Here is a 21,328-nt window from a genome sequence, read left to right on the forward strand (position 1 = left end):
GTATAGTATAGTATAGTATAGTATAGTATAGTATAGTATAGTATAGTATAGTATAGTATAGTATAGTATAGTATAGTATAGTATAGTATAGTATAGTAAGCACAGAAGGCACAACAGGCAGTATAGGTAGGAATATGTATTTGTGGGGACACATAGGACCCTGAAAGTTGCATGAAGATTATTTTAAACTAAGGGTCATTCAGATTCAACAGAGGCAGAAAAGTCTTATAGCTTCCTTTACTTTCTTAAAAGAAGAAACTTCTGGAAGTCAGTCTTCCATGGATTATCCCTTGGAGAGTTTTATAGGCATAAAGAATATCTTTCGCAACTATAAGAACAAACAATATAATAAACTTCCTTATCTACCATTTTTTCCCTAGAAGCCCACTTTTCTTCCCATAAAAGCCTTTATTCTGTTGGCTTCCACTCTCCTATTAAGTCAGATATAAAAGTGCTTAACTTAAGTCAACTGGAGAGCTATTTCTTTTGCGAGCTCCATATGCATATGATGAACACACACACACACACACACACATATTTTCCTTCCATAATTTCTGTCTGTTGTCAGTTAAATTCACAGGTACCTAGACACAAAAACTAAGAGGGTGGGGAGAAAGTCTTCCCATCTCCCACATTATGTTAAGCAATTTTAGTGAGCAATTTGACATTGTTTATCAAAATAGAAACTTAAACACCCTTGCTTAAGCAGTTACACTTAAAAAAAAAATGTAATTGACAAAGATATATTCAGACACCCAGAGCACATTAAAAAAAATTTTTTTTGGTCAAAGTAAAACTTTTAAAAACCAAAATATCCTCTATTAGGAAGTAGTTACATACACTTTCTAAACAGTGGATAGCACTCAGCTATTAAAAAGGAATAAATTTATGTTGAAATAAATGCATAGTTTTATTATGTTGTTAACAAAAAAACTAAGTGGTCAAACAATATATAGCATATCCTTTGTGTTAAAAACAACAACAACAGAAAAAAAAGCCCACATGTATGGCTATTTACACACACTTAAACGTTTGGTGTGTTTTATTATAAACTTTCATAAATATACAGAGGGGTTGAAGCATGGTGACCTGAAATAAGCAGCCTGGGATCCCGGGGAGTGGGAGTGGGGGTGGGGATTTTAGTAACAACCTTTTGCTCAGTTCCTGGTATGCAACTTAGTCCAGAGTATGGATCTTGCTTCATGTTAAACCGTGTACCGCCATGAGGCAAAATAAACCTAGGGGGGTCCCATGACTACTGACTGTCTACTCACCCCTTGGTATACAATTATACAGCTTATTTCTTGGTATCTAGGCATGTTATAGGTGACCATGTACAGCTGCCAATGAAAACACACATGGAACCTTGTAGAAACTGAAAGTGTATGTAAGTCTCTACTTCCTATAGATGATGCTCAGCTTTTTGATGGGAATCTGCTGAGTCAGCACTGGTGTAATTAAAAGTACTTCTCGATAGCCCTGGTGTCTAAGTTTCCCTCTTGCCATGTAACATTTCTGGAGCATTGGGTGGGAAGGGAGACAGTATATTCACCTCCCTTGATGCCAGGTGATTGGACTGGATGCTGGGGAGGCTGACCCTGCTTGTGGCCACCAAGTCAATTGTGCCAGAGGAGACTTGACTGCGCTGATGCTCTGTGGCATCTCCTGGGTGCAATGGAACTTAAGGGGACAAAAATCAGATAAGGAAGCCCACCCTCCACGCAAAAAAGTTAAAAGAAAAAGATAAGGTAAAAAAGGCCTCAGTCTAGAGGTCCTGCCCTGATGGCAGAGGGGAGCCTGATCACCTCCTGTGAGTCGCTCAAGTAACTGTAAGGTGAAACCATCTCCTAAAGGGTAGAGGGAAGCGATGTGAGTATGGCAGTGTGAGCACTATCTGTGTGAAGGAGGCACAGATGAAAAGCTGCTGTGTGAGTGTGAAGTCTGCTCCTTGGTTCCGTGGTGACCTCATACAGCTTAGGTTGACCCCACATGGGTATTTCAATTTGAACTGATAGTGTTTCAGCAATGCTAAGAGGCACCAAAATTTCTGAGAGGAAAAGTGTTTGGAAAAGGACCAAACAAATCCACTGTGTGACTCCAATCATTGGGTGGAATGGGCAGACAACAAAGTGAGGAAACACCAACCCCACTAGGGTATATGTTATTTAACTTTAAAAAGGGTTTTAGGGACACCATGGTATTAAATTATTTCCCACAAGAATGCACACTGTAAAACTGATTGGGTTAACTTTTGATGTAGGATGGCTGCCCAAGGGATTGCTAAATAGCCAGATAGTCAAAAGAGTTTACAGAGTGATCACGGGTGACCCAGGGTACCCAGACCAATTTCCATATATAACCTTCTGGCTCACTATAATCCTTTCCCAGCCATCTTGATTAAAAGTTGCAGAACGACCTCCTTCTGTTTTACAACCTTGGCTGTAACCTCTTGAATCAGAATGCAAGGTACTTACTGCAAAGTCAAAACCCTTGGTCCCACAAAAGCTTGAAAAACCTGTCCTTTCATCTACTGATGATGGAAGAATAATCACCACCCTATGCCTCAGCACCCCTTAGTTCCCTCTTTATCTCCCCCTTTCTGGCCTCCCAGGTAACCCACTAAAGTTGAGCCCCACCTACTTACTCTGTCTGAATCTGAGTCTCAGCTGTTGCCTGGTAATCCCAACACTCCAGAGCCACTGGTCCTTAGTTCCATGTGGTAAAACCCAAGTGTAGATTGCAGGGTGTGGACAGAGAGGCTCTCCAGCCTCTTTGAGAGAGACTCAGGGACCAGTATATTTCTATTAGATAGGACTGTCCAAGGTGGACAGATGTTATTCACATACCAGCCCTCCCCCACCAAGGACCTGCTCAACTGGAAAAACCACACACCATCATACTTGGACAACCCCCAGGCTATGATCAATCTCATACAGTAAATTTATGTTGGAGGCCAACCTACTAAGTTTCTGGTGGATAGAGAGGTCAAACATTGTAGTTACTTGCCCTGTGGTTCCATCATTGGGGCTACTGAGACTCTGCCCAATGGCCCTTCCTAATGACTTGTACTTATACTTGGGGTAGACATCAAGTCAACCATCAATTTTTATACCTCCCTGATTACTCAGTTCTCCTCATGGGATGAGACTTCCTGTCAAAACTATGAGCTGGGATATTCTTTGAGTCTTCTGGACAGGCTGGAACGTCAATAGGTCCAACTAGAGCTAGTTATTTACAAGTACCAAGAAAGGAAGTGTGGTGGTTATTCAAAACTCAGACTCTAAAGACCTACCGGAGCATCCTTTCTACACTCCGGTATTTGGACTGAGTCAATCCACTAGGGCTGGCTGTAAACGTTCCTCCTGTTATATTACAGCTTAACCCAGGTGCTAGGCCTGTTCAGCTAAAATAATACTTCATTCTGCAACAAGCACGCCTAGGTATCCAGTGTCACTTGGAAAGACTTTTGCAGTGTGGAGTTCTCACATAGCATCAGTCCAGCTGGAATACCTTCTTGCTGCCAGTAAAAAAGGCCCTGGAGATTACCACTCCAGTCACAACTGGAAGTTGGCTAGTCCATTCATGGCTGAAGCCTGAGGACATCAGGATATGGCTCCATTAGCTTTTCTTCTCTTGTCTTGGGCTGTCTCTGGTTGGGTTTTCCTTCCTCCTTGTCAAGACTTCCCTAGCACTGACCCCAGCTTATTACCCCCATTTGATGTCTCCTATGTCCCTGCCTCTTGTCCTTGTTCCCCTGCATTGTTTCCAATTTTATAGCAGCACTAGTGGACTAAACATGGCCAAAATGATGTACATACATCACTACCAACCTCTGAATTGCAAAACTACAGTGATGGTGATGGTCTCCAGTAAATCTGAGCATCAATGTGGGGGAGAATAAAAAATGGTGACCTGAGATAAGTAGCCTGGGGGGGGGGTGTCTTTGTAACAACCTTTTGCTCAGTTCCTGGTATACAACTTAGTCCCTGGTATGAATCTTGCTTCATGTTAAACTGTGTACCACCATGAGGCAAAATAGACCTGGGGGAATCCCATGACTACTGATCGTTTACTCACCCCTTGGTATACAGCTATATGACTCATTTCTGGGTATGAAGTCACGTCATCTCTGACCATGTACAGCAGCCAAGGCAATCCTATGCAGAAACTTGCAGAAACTGAAAGTGTATATAAGCCTCTAACTTCCTACAGATGGAGGTCAGCCTTTGGTTTGAATCTGCTGAGTCAGTACCAGTGCAATTAAACCTGCTTCTTGTTAGCCTGGTGTCTAAGTTTCCCATATGCCATATAACAGGGTGGGGACAATGGTTAAGGTACTGGGAGAAATGGGGATGAAGGAATTTTTATCTTCTACTCCAAATTCATCTAGGCTTTTGAAAAATTCAGGAGTATGCCTTACTTTTGTAATAAAACATTTAAATATCAAGAGAATCTTTACAGTGGTGATTAGGAAGCTATAGCACTCAGTTCTAGCAATAAGACTGTTAAGGTTAGGTGGCTAAAAGATATCTGGAAAAATAAGGAAGAACTTGGACTCTAAGACTAGTTTTAACAGAAATTTATATTCCTACTATTATTTAGAAGAGAAACAGGAAAGAATATGGCAGAATTTTTCATTTGTACAATTTATAGCATAATAAACCATAATATTCAAAATCTCCATAAAAGAATGATCCTTTATACAAGATTGCTAATCTAATAGTCTATTTATGAATGTGTATAATATAACTTCCTATTGTAACTCCTTTATAAAAATTCAGAACATTTCTACTCCAACATAAGGTGTTCCGGTTACAGTGTAACCCCAATGTGAAATGGGTTGGCCTACCTGTGGATCCTCACCCATGTGTGTTTAAAAGTGATTTAAAATTGGGCTTCCCTGGTGGCACAGGGTTGTTAAAGAAGAGTGCTATGAAGCTATCACCTGCTGAGTTTGATCCCTGGCTGGACAGGGAGGTGACCCACATGGCGCAGCAGACCTCTTCTCTCTTACCAGCTGCTCCCCTCAGTAGTGTGTTTCAGTACATCTGTTCTGCTTCCCACTCTGTCTCTGGTGAATCCTCTCACCCCACTCTTCTGTACTTCTAGCCTACACCCCAGTTCTTGAATGCATAAATAAAGAAATCTTAAGAAAAAAAGGGGGGGACTTAAAATGAGACTCAACTGCAGGCACATACAAAAGGGTTAAATAGAGTTTATTTACAAAAAGGAAAAATGAAAAAAAGGAGTAACTCAGGTTGAAAGAGAAGAGAGCTAAATTGATGTATGTTCCCTATCAGTTCTGCTGAGCTGTGACCCCAATAGCATGCTGAAGGTGAGCAAAAGCCAACCAGCCCCAAGGTCCACATGTCTGGTTGTACACCCTGGCTATTTAACTCCACCTTCAATTCCCAACAACCCTCCCTACTGGTGGTGATGATGTTACGGTTTAGTCAGAAGTTGGGGTGCAGTCCGTTAAAACTTGAGTTTATTCAGGAAATATTTTCCCTCCAACATTACAATTTAAGTTTCCTTCTTATGATATGCTGATACTTTTTTATAAATTGTGTGTCCTAGGTAGACCAAAATAGAAAAACTTACTTAGGGTAAGTTTTCATGTGTTAAACTAGCTTTAATTCATTTTTTACTTCATTTATGTATTTCTTTAAAAAAAATCCAGAAATAGAAACTTGTGTCTACACATTTTAGAATCAAAATACATATATAAAACAAAATGTAAACCCTAATGCTAATAAAATGTTAAATTTAGTAGTATATACTAACCACTAATGTCAGTATATACTACATAATAATGATTTAAATGGATACTATGTTAAAATTATGGCATCTCAAAATATATTTGTACACATATATTATACATATATAATACAAAGCACAAAATTCACATATTTATACCATAAATGTATATGTCACTATAAAATTAAATAATCTAGTAAAAAAAAAACTTTTATTATAATCTTTTTACTTCCCTTTTACATTTACTGCCAAACATCAAAAATCCTAACTGCACATATTTGTTAATATTTTCTCTTCTATTCAATACTCAATGCAAAAGACCTATCCAAGTATATTCATCCCTTTTGGTTCAAATTTTATGTTCTCATGACTCTTGTTAATACATTGCTTTGCCAAAAGTGCAAATTTCTTAATTTCTTATCCATGAGTAGTAATTCCCAATAGTTTATTTAGCATATATTATTATTTATTCCTGCAACTACCTCTTGAACACTTTCTTCAAGTGAAAGTGAGCCTCACTCTTGGGCCGGGTAGGAAGAAACCAGTGTACTACTGGGTACAGACATGGAACAAGTAAGGATAGATTCTCAAGCTGATGTAAAATGCTACAAGTATAAAATCTGGCAGCCACTCAGACTTTCAGTGACTTTCTTCTTGGAACAGAAAAACTGTGAAATTTTATGTTGTAGCAAAATTCATTCTACAGGATGTGGCTGAAGGATTCAAGTAACAATCAGAGATTACTTTGACGCAAGGACTAAAGTTTTGGCTTTAATACAGAGCTCCTTTCTGGTAGGTCACATAGACTGTGTATGGTTACTATTATGACTGAATTGGTATGCTTTTTCTGAAAATGTTGTGGGGAAAGAATGTGCTGAACAAGCTCCACAAACAGGTTTTATGGACCCCAGCCCCACCCCAGGAAAAGACACCTAAGACACCAAGGACTGCAAATCCCATATGTCATCACCACCAAAGGGAGGATTGCTGGTAACTGAGGCTGGAAAGCATCCAGGCCTACATAACCAGACATGTAGGCCTTGGGGGTTTTGGTTTTTCACCAGCTTTCAGTGTGCTACTGGGGTTCTAGCTCAATGGAACGGGTAGGAAAAATTCATCAATGTATCTCTCATTCTCCCTCAGTTATTCATTTCTTCATTTTCTCCTTCTTTGTAAACAAGCCCTTTATGTGTGTGCCTGCAGTTGAGTCTTATAAGTCCCTTTTAAGCATGGAGGTGAGGACCCACAGTCAGGACAATCCATCTCACACTGGGGTTGACCTGTAACAAAAAGAGAGGTATGGTGAAAGCATTTCTTCTTTAAAAGAAACTCTACTCTGCATAGTATTTCCATCCTATGTTGAACCATATGTGCATGTGTTTGTATCCTCACTTTCCACAGGTCTTCACCTACATTCTAATACATATTTTCTGACTCTAGTGTAAATTTTTATATTTTCAAGTATGAACAGTTACCTCAAATTTTGGTGAAGCATAAGAGATGGTACAAATAAATAAATTGCTAAGAAAATGGACAGATGACATACTAACAAACAAGGAAACAAAGGAGCACTGACACAGAATTCCCTTCCCCTCTTTATGAAAGATAAAAGAATGTGTGTTTATGCTTTTAGTTAATAACAGGTAGCACTGGTAAACTAGAAAGCACAGAAAGACAAAGATAGGATAGCAGTAATGTATAAATGCTTCCAAACAGCTTTATCACTTCCTTTAATTAAGGTGCCTTCCTGACCTGCCTCGGACAATACAAGTATTTTGTAGACTAGATGCTTTGGGAAATACTTCTCTGTGCTCTCAAACTTAGTAAGCTTTGGCTTTCAAACTCCCTCTATCCTAGTAGTTAAAATCCAAGCAATTACCTAACCACCTGCACACAAAAACTGGCAAATGAATTCTACAGATCGGCATCACAAGGAAATGGGATTATTTTCTGCTTGGACAGCTAGAGCTCCACCCAAGAAAAGGTTGCCATAGTAATTAGCTAATTAAAAAAATTTCAGTAGCTGGTCTCTCTTTTTGGTGTTTCTTAAAAATTTATTTATTTATGCATCCAAAACTGGGGTACAGGCCAGAGGTACAGGGGTGGTGAGAGGATTCACCGAGAGAGAGTGGGAAGCAGAACAGGCAAACAGACAAAGTACACTGCTGAGGGGAGCAGTGGGCAAGACAGGAAAAGTCTGCTGGGCCATGTCAATCACTTCTGGGGCCTGGAATGGAACTCACACTGAAGTGGCTGCGGCTAGCTTGCAGTGCTGCATCCTAACCAGTTGCACCTCCAGGGAGGGCCCTGATTTTGGAATTTCAATTGAATGTAACATCCAGAAAACACCTGGATAGGCAAGGATCTCTCTCAGGTCCTGCAGAAAACTCATCTACCCCATGGCCCTGCCTACAGTAAAGCCAAAAGCTTTTTATTTTTAAGGTGCTAATATTTTCACGTTTATAATGTTAAAAAAAAAAGTAGAGAAATTGTCTGCAAGTAAATGTTCAAAGTACTAAAAATGAGGGTCAATAACATTTTTAATCATAAGCTTTGTCTAATCTTTACTTGTATAGAAAACTTAAGTGAGTGAAGATGTTTCTTTTGCCAAGGGCTTGCTCCCCACAAAAAGTAGATGAAATATTTTTAAAATACCTTTTTTTTTTTAATATTTAAGTCACTCTGGATTATTGTGAGTAGGACTGTCTATTTCTAAAAGTGAGATTATTTTTATTTTATATTCAATGTCTCTGTGCACAACATGGTAAAAGACAATAGGTAAATTTCAGACATTACTTTTCATTCACACCACAAATTTCAATTTTCTATAATTGTTACACCTTATTGCCATGGTTACAACTTAAATGCCATTGGCATAGTGTAATACCTGGTAAATTAAAGAAACTACACATGAGCTTTAATATAGTTAAAAATAGTAGACAATGGAATAAATGCCAGTTGTGACTATTTAATCCCTTCTGCACTCCCCAAAAGAAAATAAAATAATCTAACTCTTCCCAGGTTTGAATATAAGTTTCAGTAAGATTGTGCTCTGACAAGTTAGGGATGAGGCATAGTTATTAGGTGTGTGAATTACTAACACAACTTTAGTGGGGACAGAAGAACTACCAAAGTTGTAGAAGTTCCCCTGACACTACAGTATTCTGGGAGCTACTTGGACAATATTTAATTAATGGTGATATATTTAAAACTTTTTAACATATTAACTACCTAAGGCATAATATTTTACCTACATATTAACGCGTTAATAAACCACACAGCTTACCAATTAGGGTGATGAAAAGCTTAACGAAGGCAATTTGAAAAATAATACAAAAAAACTAGTACTGCAGTATGTATGATTTTTGACTACAGCAAAAGTCACAGAGATGGTAGCAAAGTAAATGTACTAGGGGGCAGAAGATTAGAAATTCTCTATTATATGTCTTCATAATTTTCTAATATTGTAAACGTACACCTAATGACACATAGTGCTTGCATGGCTTTTGTTATATAAAAATCTACAGTTGCCTGCTCTAGCTCAGTTCAGTCAGGGCATAATGATGTGAGTAAGGAGAACTTCAGAGAAAAGACTTGAGTGTTTCTCCAGCTCTACCTTAGGCAGCATTTCTGGCATAGTTATATTCCTTCATGGTTCTAGCTAAGTGTGTGAAAACCTCATGTCCCACCCCCTTCCCTTTTATTCCCCCAACAATTACTCTATTTCTTTCTTTCTTTCTTTTTTTTGGTCAAAACCAGCTACCCTATGCCAATGTAGTTCTAGAAATAGTAGCAGCTTCCAGGTATCACTCCTGGGTGCTCATCAAACTGTTGTTCAGTCCTTTAAACCTTCCATTCACACTTGCTAACTCTAAATTCCCTGTGCCCAATCCCTGACATTCAGCTACCAGAATGGGTTCAGTTTTCCTGACTGGACCCTAACAGAGGCAGCTATTATTTTGGGGCGATGAAGAGCTCTTACCTATTAAATCCTAACCCTCTAATAGAAAAGGACAATATCAAATATTTCAGTATTTTTTAGATTAGTAGACATACAAATAATAACCTTAATGAGGGACTAAGATAGGATTAAGCTCATATATCTAAAGGGAAGAAGAATTAATAGTCTTCTCAGGAAACCAACTTCTCAGGAAACCACATATCAAGAGACTTAAAACTGTTGATATGCCTTAATTTCTTCCTAACCTAAAATGAATCAAAGGTGCAGATTTCCTTTATAAATAAGAATGTTTACCACAGTATTATTTATAATAGTAAAAAATTAGTGACACCCTGAATGCCTAATAGGGTTCTGGGTAAACACAGCATATACTTTTAGTATTACTCCTGTATAACACACTCGTTCCTGAGCCTCCCAACATCCCCACCTTTCCTCACCATTATAAGAGGCGAGGTATACACTTCCACTAAGCCTGAAACACTTCAGCAATGCCTGAGCGGCCATTGCTATAACCTTCAGAACACATGGTTTCTTCAATTACTTAACTATTAACTGGCCTAACATGGGCTTCAAACAAACCTTCCAACACTAACCTCAGTCCCTTTGAGTTATTTCTGTTGGCAGATGAACTGAAAATAGAAGAGACATTATGAAACCATTCTACCTCTCATTTTACCTAAACAACACCAATAGGATGGCCCTAATTTCACAGGAGGAATAACAGAGTCATCAACATCAACATCAACAAGGGAAAACTCATGTCCTTCTACACTGCATTGTTATAAAAACTCCAACCCCTTGCCTAGAAAATTGAGATTTTTTTTAAGGATGAGAGCCCCTTTGTCCACAGCTGAACAGTTTTCTGAGTACAGTTCATTTTCTGGTCTCTCATGGTTGACTAATGATTGGTGAGGAGTAGAGCTTTCTTGGTATCAAGTAGGCAGGAGTGTTTAAATATTGACAACTACATGCTGGACAATTGTTTAAAGCTCTCAAGAATTATTTCTGGAATAAATTAATGATGCCACATTAGTGATAAACTTATAGAATAATTTAAAATGCAATGGTAAATGCTTATGGTATAATTTCACACACAAAAAGCAACACATATAAAGCAGTGGGTATAACTGCTTAAAGGAAAAACATGAAATTATATATACTACACATACATGCACAGAAAGAATAAATGATGAGAATAATTATAAGTAATTTCATTTTGGGGGGGGGTATTTTTCTGTGTTTCTCAAATATCCTCCAAATGGAGATATATTACATTTAGAATCAGAATGAAAATTATTTTTAATCAGTAGTAAAAAAAAGTTGATAAGAAGGCAGCTGGTAAGATTAAAATAAAAGTTCTGTATTTTTTACCACTGCTTTAAGAATTGAAAGTAAAAATTAGAAGACAAAAAGAAAGGCTATGTTAGCTATCAGGGAATTTAAATCAAGCCATAATGGCATAGCACTTCACTCACTATAATAGTTACAATAGAGGTGGTGGAGAAACTGGAATCCTCATCCTTGGCTGGTGGAACTGTAAAATGGTGCAGCCATTTTGGAAACTAGCATAGTAGAACATTCTGTCATTACTTTGCAAGCACAAGAAGCAGCAGCTTCTCCTAGTATAGGCTTTCTTTAGAGCTTTAGTCTTCCTTTGTAGTCTGATTATCCTTATTCACAGTACTCTGGCCCACATGTCTGACCCACAACATAAAATATTAATATGCATGGACCTAACCATTTAAATGATCTGTTTTTCTTTACATTAGATGTAGAGCTTTTTTTGATAATCAAAATTCTAAGTGCTTGTTCAATGCTTCTATTTGCTGTACTTTAATTAGATACCCAATACTGAACTTCACTGAGTTCCCTTAAAATCAGCTCTCCATATTTGCCACCATCCTCTCAAACTCAAAACTTCAAAGTAATAATTGTCCACTTGCTACTACACCAAAACAGCCTCTAAGTTTTGAGGAAATCTCCTGATTTACATTATCTCAACTCTACACATTCTGTAACAAGCCTTCAGTTGGTCTTCTCATTACCTAATATTTCTTCTATACAGTCTGAATTTTTTCATAGCTCTGCCATTTCTCCTGAGGAATGTTTAATTTAGGTGACTTTTTACTCAAAGTTTTTTTTAGTGGTTTCCCAAGTCCTTCAAGAAAGTTCAGAATCTCTGGAATTTATAGATTTCTATAATTGACCTAAACTGGCTGTCAATACTTTGTATATCTTATCATCTGCTAAATCACTTTTATGTTCCCACATAATAACTCTGTTGTTTCTTCTGCACAATGACAACTCCTTCTCTATAGCCTGGTCAACCAAGAAGGCCCAGACTCAGGTATATTGTGTCTGCAAAGTTATCTCAGAAAAAAGTTGTCCATTTGCAACAACATTTGCCACATGAAATTTACCTGGCAGTTAACATAACATACTCTTTCATGAGATTTCTTTCCTTATGTTCACCTGCTGTTTGCCATAATAAGTTCACATGTTTTTGCCTAACTGATATTTGTGATATTAACAAAATTTTAAAATAAATGATCATTGTAAGAGTGAAAACAATTCCACAAAACAAATCCGGACACACCTGAGTTCAGATTTCAAACTGTATTACAAAATTATAGTAATTCAAACTCTGTGGTATTAGTATAAAAACAGGCACATCAACAATGGATGAGGAAGACACCTGAAATAAACCCTAGCATATATGGTTAATTAATGTATGTTAAAAAAAGCCAAGAATATTCAATAGGGAAAGGCTAGTCTCTTCAATAAATGGTGCTGAAACACAGGAGTGCCACATGTAAAAGAATGAAACTGAACCACTACCTTACATAATACACAAAAATCACTTCAAAATGAACTGATGAAAGTGCAACCTGAAACCATAAAACTCCTAGAAGCAGACATAGGCAATATTGTCTCGGCAAGGATTTCTTGGGATGTTACACCAAGAGCAAGAGCAACAGAAGCCAAAATAAATGAAGTAAGACTACATCAAACTAAAATGCTACTTGTGCACAGCACAGAGAATCACCAGCAAATGAAAAGGCAATTGACTGAGTGGGAGGAAATATTTACAAATCATATATCTGATAAGGGGTTAATATCCAAAATATACCAGGAATCTATCTAAAATATACAGAGAACTTACACAAGGAACAAATAACTTGATTAAAACTAGGCAGAGGAACTAAATTGAATTTTTTCTAAGAAGACATATAGATGGCCAAAAGGTTCATTAAAAGATGATCAACATCACTAATCAAGAGTATATAAATCAAACAGTGAGACATGATATCACTTCACACTTGTTAAGTTACTTAATATCAAAAAGATAAGAAAAATCAAGTGTTGACAAGGGTGTGGAAAAGGTGAACTCTTGTGTACTGTTGGTGGAAATGTAAATTGGTATAGCCATTCCAGAAAACAGTTTGGCTGCACCTAAAAAATTAAAAAAGAGAATTGCCATATCTTCTAGCAATTCCAAACTGGATATTCATCAGAAAAATGCAAATTCAAAATTATATATACATCCTCATGTTCATTGGAATACTGTCACAATAGCCAAGGCTATAAATAACTTGGATAATCAAAGTTACAATTGATGGATGAATGGATAAAGAAATATGAAACATATATACTGGAGTATTTATTCAGCCATGTGAAAGAATGAACTCTTGTCATTGGTGATAGCATGGGTGAACTTTGAGGGTATTATGCTAAGTAAAAGTAACTTAGAGAAAGATAACTATTGTATGACATCACTCATATATGGAATCTTTACAAATAATTAAAATTTGAGGGATACTGAGGAAAATGTTGATGCCAACACTTTATCTTTCTTCAGAGTTAACATATGCACAGCTACTAGATATATTTTTTAAAAGTGAGCCTTTTTAGGAGCACTATTTCAAAGCAAAATAGCTCAATACTGTCTCTCTTGGCTTACTTCAGTAAGATGTAGGCTATGGAACTGCTTTCTCTTTTGTGAATGTAAAAAAGATTGTTCAAATGGTAAAAACTCATACCTGTTGATCTCCAAGGAAATGACTTCTCAGTTGAGCTAGAAGGGGAAAAAAATTGGAACATTTACTTTTTTTGTCATAAATTTTTCCCTGTGGCTCTTTCTGCACATAAACATTTAATTTTCAAATTAAATAAAAAACTATAAAAACCTCAAATGAAATTTAAAATTACTCTTGTAAATAAGTTTATTTTTAGACGATATTTAATCTTCCACATCCACCTGAGACAAACTGTTTTTATATTTGGGAATTAAGGTAAAATAAGATTTTATTTGTATACAAATAAAGAGCAAAACTAAGTATGATATTCATAGTACTTATAATGAGACACTATGTTGCTTTTTGTGACAGTTAATATGAAAAGTACATACATACGTACATACATACATACATACATACAACATGTACATTTAAAAGAACAAAAATGCTGCTGAACCTGTGACCCCTGCTTCTCCCTAATAGCAACTGCTCCCGGCCACCAAAATCACAGAGCATGAGACAGTGTGGCAGAACACAGTAATAAGAGCATTTATTAAATGCTAGGCTAAGTACTTGGAGATATTTTACTTCCCTTGTATTATTCACAACAACTTTATGAATAGGTATAGTGTTATCTTTACAGATAAAGAAACTGGTACAATTCTTTTGGTAGTAAACCAGAGTAGCAGAGAATCAAACCCCGGATTGTCTGACTCTAAAATCAGGGTTTTTTTTTTGGTCACTGTTCTATAAGGGAGAGCAGTTTGTAAATTATCTTTGCTTCTTTCCTCTCACATGCTATGTTAGGAAAAAAGGCATAAATGAATGAGTAAATGGGTAGATAGATAGGTAAATAAAAGCATTATGTTATTTTTTTGAGGGGTACAACCAGGAGGATTGTTTCCCTTTTTAAGCATTTATTTGTACTATTTTGCAATCACAAAAAACACAACAGTGAAGGAGTTGGAGACTGTTTATTAAGTTCACAAAAGGTGTATGACTTTCAGCTTAAGGAAACACTAGGCAAGAACACAGGAACAGGAGGATAAAGGCAAGATAGGGGACTTTATCTTGTAACAGAAAAGGGAACAATCATTTTAGTACTAATAGTTTTAACATTTAAGTTCATATTAACCCTTTGGTATTTCCCCCAAGGTATTAAGTGGTCAGTGAAACTCTTGCTAGTTAAAAGTCCTATATCCGAGAACTCCCTGAAAAACAGTTTTGCACGTGACCTGCCTGTTCCTCCTCTGAGGAAAAGCAGCTCACATCACAGGACTTGGAAGGAGCTGCATGCAGGAGGCATAGAGATGCACGCAGGGGGCATCACACCCGAAGAATAGAACCAATCAGTTAATGCTAATCGTCTGCAGCGCTCCAGTGATGTCCTTGATCTAATGCACTCCTGACTGATTTCAAAAGGGACTGATAGCAAAAAGATGAAAATTTGGTCACATATCAGTAAGGGTACATCTGTCTTCCCCTGAGGGTAGGTTATCATATTCTTGGGGCTTTCAAAGTGGTTCTCTATATTGAATTTCAATTTCTCTTCAATCTGTTTTTGGTATTTAATTCCATTATCTAAATTAGTTTTCTAAGCATGGAAGTTGATGCTACCAAACTCTTGTGATCAAAATGTTCATATTTTACACCAGTATAAAAATATGTTCTATCACACTGCCATCCAAAAAAGTTTACTATATTTCACATTTCTTGGGAATATCCTGATAGTTTACTATCTTCAGACTTTGAAATTTCTAAAAATATTAATGAAGTACCTTTATAATATTTATTCTTCAAATTAGTTTGTAGAATATAAATCATACTAATTGTTGAAATTGGGCAAGGGCTGTGAGACATTTCCTAGCAAAGATAGAGGCTTGATATATATTATTGCAACACTAGTTATGATAAAAGAATGCTGAATTTTCCATTGTTCTGAAAACCAGGGTCCTGTAAATATAAATTATTAGCTATTGCTTTGTTCAAGCAGGTTAACTTATTCTCCCCCACTATAGGTAGGAAATTCTAAAAGCCTCACTACTGCAGATAGCATTTTTGGTCATCAACATATAACAGTATTCCTAAGTGAAGGAATACTTACCTAAAAGTATGTTTCATACTCAATTTTGGGTAAAAGACAAAGATCATTAGGAAAATGAACCAATATTGGGGGTTTAAAGTAAACAAAATGTTCTATCACTTATTTTGAAGTTCCTATGTTCAGCTCAATATCCTTCACAATCTTACAATTTTGTATAATAAATGGTAACTGCAAGTTATTCAGAACCATTATATTTCCTTTGAACCACTCTCTTTAAATAATCTCAAATTGTTCACTATTCTGGGTCTCAGAGATTGGACAAAAATACATGCAAATTGTTTTGAAATACTGTTTTAAACCACTAAATGTAATACACTTTTACTGGAATAAAATGTTAGAATGTTAGAAACTAACCTCATTGCTTTTCTATCAACTGTCTATTTCTTCCACTTTTTATGAATGATTACAGTATGCTACAGGTACTCTGCACACAACTGACTCCCTCCATTCCCTTTCACTGTGCATCTGAAGATACCCAGCAGCTTGTGTTCCAGGAGCGCCCACTATAACAGGAAACATATTTAGCACAAAAGCTGAATCATCCATGGTAATTTTTTTTTTTCCAGTGGGGAGATGCAGTCACAATTCCACCACATTATCAACATCCATCTAGAATGAAATCCATTCATGGGGTTGGAACTGCCTTGTCAGACAGTGAACAACACTTAAAAAATGTTCATGGCCTTCCCTGGAGGCGCAGTCAGTTAAAGCACAGCACTAAGAAGCTAAAGCCACTTCAGCATGAGTTCGATCCCCGCCCGGAGGTGATCCACATGGAGAGGCAGACCTCTCCTGACCTGCCCGCTGATACCCTCAGCAGTGTAATTCACTGATCTGCCTGTCCTGCTCCCCACTCTGTCTCTGGTGAATCCTCTCACCGCTCCTGTGCCTCTGGCCTGTACCCCAGTTCTGTATGCACAAATAAATAAATCTTAACAAAAAAAATGTTATAAGCAAGTTATTAAACCAAGATGATTTATTTTAATGTGAAAGATAATAGTTTTAAAGAAGAAAATTATCACAATATTACATGAAAATACCTATATATATATCACTGTGAAATTCTAGAAATTATGAAATCAATTTTTCATTCACAGGCATAAATGGATGCAAAAATATTTTTAGAATTAGAATATTTATATTCTATAAATAGTCTATGGATTATAAATATTCTATAGATTTATAGAATATATCTATAGATTTATAGCATATTTATAGATTCTAGAAAATGTATAACTGTACAATGTGTTTAAAACTACTTATTTTGGTGTTTTTCCATATTATGATTCAGGAAACTAGACTGTGCATACCGCTCTGCAGCCAGAGGGCAGACCAATGACTGAGGATTATGAGAAGGTACATGATGGAGAGGCAGTGGTATACTGGGAAAAATGTGGCAGACACAGTGGTGGAGGTGGGTGCTGTTCCTGGACACCCTGACTCATAACCTGGCTCTCCATTCTTCCCGGAGATTTCACAAGCTGACATCCAGAACCTTTTAATAATTTTCTTTGCTGCTTATACAAGCCAGAGACAATTCCATTGTTTACAGTGGATGCTTTAACATTTAAGTATTACAACTGGAAACAAATGTAAAGTAGTATAGAGGCTAATGAGAGCCCAAACCTCACTCCGTAGGTCCAGACCTATATGTCTAAAAACATACAAACGTTGTATTCAATGCATTGAAATCTCTTCTCTACTCCCCACCTAAACTAACTGCATTTTAATCACTAACATCAAGTTACTCAAGCTGAAAAACAGTCATTTTTTTTTTAAAGATTTATTTATTCGTACAGAACTGGGGTACAGGCCAGAAATGTGGAGGGTGAGAGGATTCACCAGAGACAGAGCGGGGAGCAAAACAGGCAGATCTACGAGTACACTGCTGAGGGGAGCAGCGGGTGGGTCAGGAGAGGTCTGCCACGCCATGTGGTCTCCTCCGGGGCAGGCGGGAATCCAACTCATGCGGAAGTGGCTTAAGGTTCTTTGTGCTGTGCTTTAACCCACTGCGCCACCAGGGAGGGCCCGAAAAACAGTCATTTTTATTGTCATCCACATCCCAACTAGCATATAAACTCCAAGATGGCAGAGAAATCTGCCTCACCTGCTGATCATTTTTCAGAACCTAAGACAGTATCTGGCACAGGTCAGTCAATTAAATAAAACATACAACTTTTTAATTGAGTCTTTTTTCAGTTTCTCTCTTAACTTCTCTGCCTTTGATATTTCACTCTTTTAGGATCTCCTTCTTCTTGTTGCTACAGTTATCTATCACTCAAATCTAGTACTATTATTCTTCAGATGCTAAAAAGCAACAGATTCATAAGGATAAAATGCAACCATCTTAGTATGGCACAGGAGGTCCTCCAGAATTCAGTTCTTTCTCACAGAAACTCCATTCTTGGAATGTCCAATTAGTTGCAGCTCTTCCACATACCATATTGCTACACTTCCAGTGCTACTTTGGGGGTAGAATGTATAGGAAGAGTCTAGAAACTAACAATTGCACAGATTCAGAATTACGTATGCAGGTACTATGTAATAACATATGCACATTATATATCCATGAAATTGAATACTCTCATAAAATTTTCCTTCACTTGTATCACTTCATAAGAGAAGTATTCTTGAAAAATGGTCTACATAATTATTTAGCACCAAATTTCCTCCTGATTTTACTGTGTCTAATGTGAACCAGCCTGAGTTAGTGAAGAATTTGACGGAGCCTCATGGTAACTTTTCCAAGCCATTTATACCTCTCACATTTTCCAGGCCTAGGTGGGGTTCTTTCTATGAGGAGAAACAAGCAGGTTACAGTCTCTATACTCTTATAAGTTAAACTGAATTGGGAAGGACCAATCACTATTCTAGCATTGAAAAAAAAAGAACCAGATTTGAGATTAGAACATGATCAAATTGTAAAATGTACTCCTTTGTTTTATCTTAAAACATGTACATACATGTTTATATTCAGCACCTTCCTTAATAGTCTGAAAACAAAGCATTGGCAGTAATTAATTTAGCTTTACTTAGTATTAAAGGAGAGAAATCATCAGATTAATTTTGCAGAAATGTTTTTATTTATAAATAGATCATGGGTGCTCTATTTTCTAAACTACAAATTCACCAGAGTGAATTCTCCCTGCCTAGTTATCACCAATCATAATTCAAGGATGAGCTGAATGAAAGCTGACCACTTTCTTCTCTTTTATGTTAAGAATCTACATAATAATCCATTTCAATTTTTGCACTTTTCATGATAACTGAAGCATTTTTTGTTTATCTCTATTATAGAGCCTTTTTGGACAGCCATTTGAGATAGTGTTTAATTCTATCCAAGTCCTATCAGTATTAGTAGGATGCTAAATTAATGACAGCTAATCTTAAACCCTCTGAGGTTTTCTCTTTTTGAGGCTAATCCTATGTAATATTAGAAATTATTTCAACCATTCTACATATCTACAAAGATCAGATCCTTTGCTCCCACCAATGTACTCCTTCCACATTTTGATGATCTTTTTCTAGCTTTAAAGAAGTGTGTTTGTTGCTCATATTACATATACTCATTCAACAAATATTTGTTGATCACTTACTAAGAGTCAGCCATTGTTAAAGGTTGAGATATAATAGTGAAAAGAGGCAAAGTTCTTGCCTTCCAGGTGCTTACAAAAGTCTTGAAACTACTGATTACAGTACCTATATGACTGTCCCTCTTGATCACACACACACACACACACACACCTCAACAGAAAGAAATTATTGAGGACTTTTGAAATCTGATCTTAATAACCTCGGAGAACTTTTACCTGTCTAGCAGTGTAATGATTGAAGAAGCATCCATGCATCTGTAAAAAGTAGAAGCTGTGACACATCTATCTTTCAAAACAGGACCCAGTTTCTCTTCTACACAAGTATTTTTTAAGGATTTATTTATGTACAGAAGAACTGGGGTACAGGCCATAGGTGCAGGGGATGAGGAGTTGCCAGAGACAGAGTGGGGAGCAGAACAGACAGATTTACTGAAAATTACTAAGAGGAGCAGCAGGCAAGACAGGAGAGGTCTTCTGGGGATTGAATTTGGGCTACAGTGGTGATTGCAGTGATAGTTGTGCTGAGATTTTAACCCCTAAACCATCAGGGAAGCCCCTATACAACTAGTGAAAGAAGAATTGGTATTGCCACGTAGGATCCAGTGGAAGAGATATGCAGCAAGATGAAACACACTGCTATATTCACACACCTCAAAAACAAAAAAGGCTGAGAATTATCCAGTTTAAGAACAACAACAATGTACTCTATGTGTGCAAATAAACCTGACAATTGTCTCCTTGGATTATGAGACAATTTCTTCAAGTGGTTATTTAAACCATCCTAATTTAATAACATTACATGATCCATTAATTTCACTATTACAATACATTCTGTCTCAATATTCTGAAAATGATTCAGGAGTATTCTTCCTTTACTCAACAGAGGTAATTAATACAGTAATATTCATTGATCTTATGTTCATTAATCTTACTGTAAATTTTATTGAAAGTGCTTTGGTACACTGTAAGCCTGACTTTTGACTTGAGTTTCCTGCTAGTTTTAGGATTTTGAATTCTGACTAAGTTCTTCACTCCACAAAAAAGTCTACATTTCTTCTGTATTTGTTAACTCTTGAATTTGGGAATGCCCACATACAGGTTTAATTCAGAAGTCATGGTTAATTCCAACTCACATTCCTCTCTTTCTCTACCAATTCATTACTCTCTCACTTTCAATTTGATATTTGCTTATTTAAAAAGTAACCTCGGGTCCTCCCTGGTAGCACAGTGGGTTAGAGTGTGGTACCGCAAGCTAGCCAAAGGTGGCTTCTGTGCTGGTTCCATCCTGGCACCAGGAGGTGATTGACATGGCACAGCAGATCTCTCGTCTCACTGGCTGCTCTCCTCAGCAGGGTATTTCATCAATCTGCCTGTTCTGCTCCCCACTTTGTCTCTGGTGAATACTCTCACCTCCCCTGCACCTCTGGCCTATACCCCAGTTCTGTATGAATAAATAAATAAAATCTTTGGAAAATAAAATAAAAAGTAACCTCTTAATTTTTTCATTTGTTGCTGGTGAGCTTCATTATTATACTGATTATTCTCTATTGGTTTTCTTTTCCTTTCCTTTGTAAATCCATTATCCAAATATTTACAAATGTAATCACTTTTTACTTGATTCTAAGATCTATTTTTCAGTTAAAGTGATAAGAGGAAAGTCGGTTTGTTTGGTTATTGTTAATTTTTGGCAATGAATTCACATTGTAATTATTCAGCCCTTGAGATCCTCCTGATATTACAGTCTGCTCTTTAATAAAATGCTTTAGGATCTGGAAACAGCACCACAGATCTCAGGCAATTCCATATTTCTTCTTGGGCACCTAGGATTTTCTACCCCAGAAATTTGGCAAACTTTTTTTTTTATTATTATTATTTATTTTTAAAATATTTTTTTTAT

At 36.9% G+C, this 21,328-nt stretch overlaps 1 protein-coding gene across 5 annotated transcripts in view; it reads right to left on the bottom strand.

The window, feature by feature from the left end:
• PKP4 (plakophilin 4) overlaps nucleotides 1-21,328 on the bottom strand; it is a 230,072-nt gene that overhangs the window by 63,057 nt on the left and 145,687 nt on the right. For all 5 annotated transcript variants that reach the window (XM_012727818.1, XM_012727815.1, XM_012727813.1 and 2 more), the window contains exon 4: nucleotides 13,759-13,793. In XM_012727818.1, coding sequence (XP_012583272.1) covers nucleotides 13,759-13,793 — 35 coding nt within the window. The remainder of the gene's footprint in view (nucleotides 1-13,758; nucleotides 13,794-21,328) is intronic.

The sequence above is a fragment of the Condylura cristata genome, unplaced genomic scaffold (assembly GCF_000260355.1).
Source record: "Condylura cristata isolate star-nosed mole 26May11 unplaced genomic scaffold, ConCri1.0 scaffold00002, whole genome shotgun sequence".
NCBI lineage: Eukaryota > Metazoa > Chordata > Mammalia > Eulipotyphla > Talpidae > Condylura > Condylura cristata.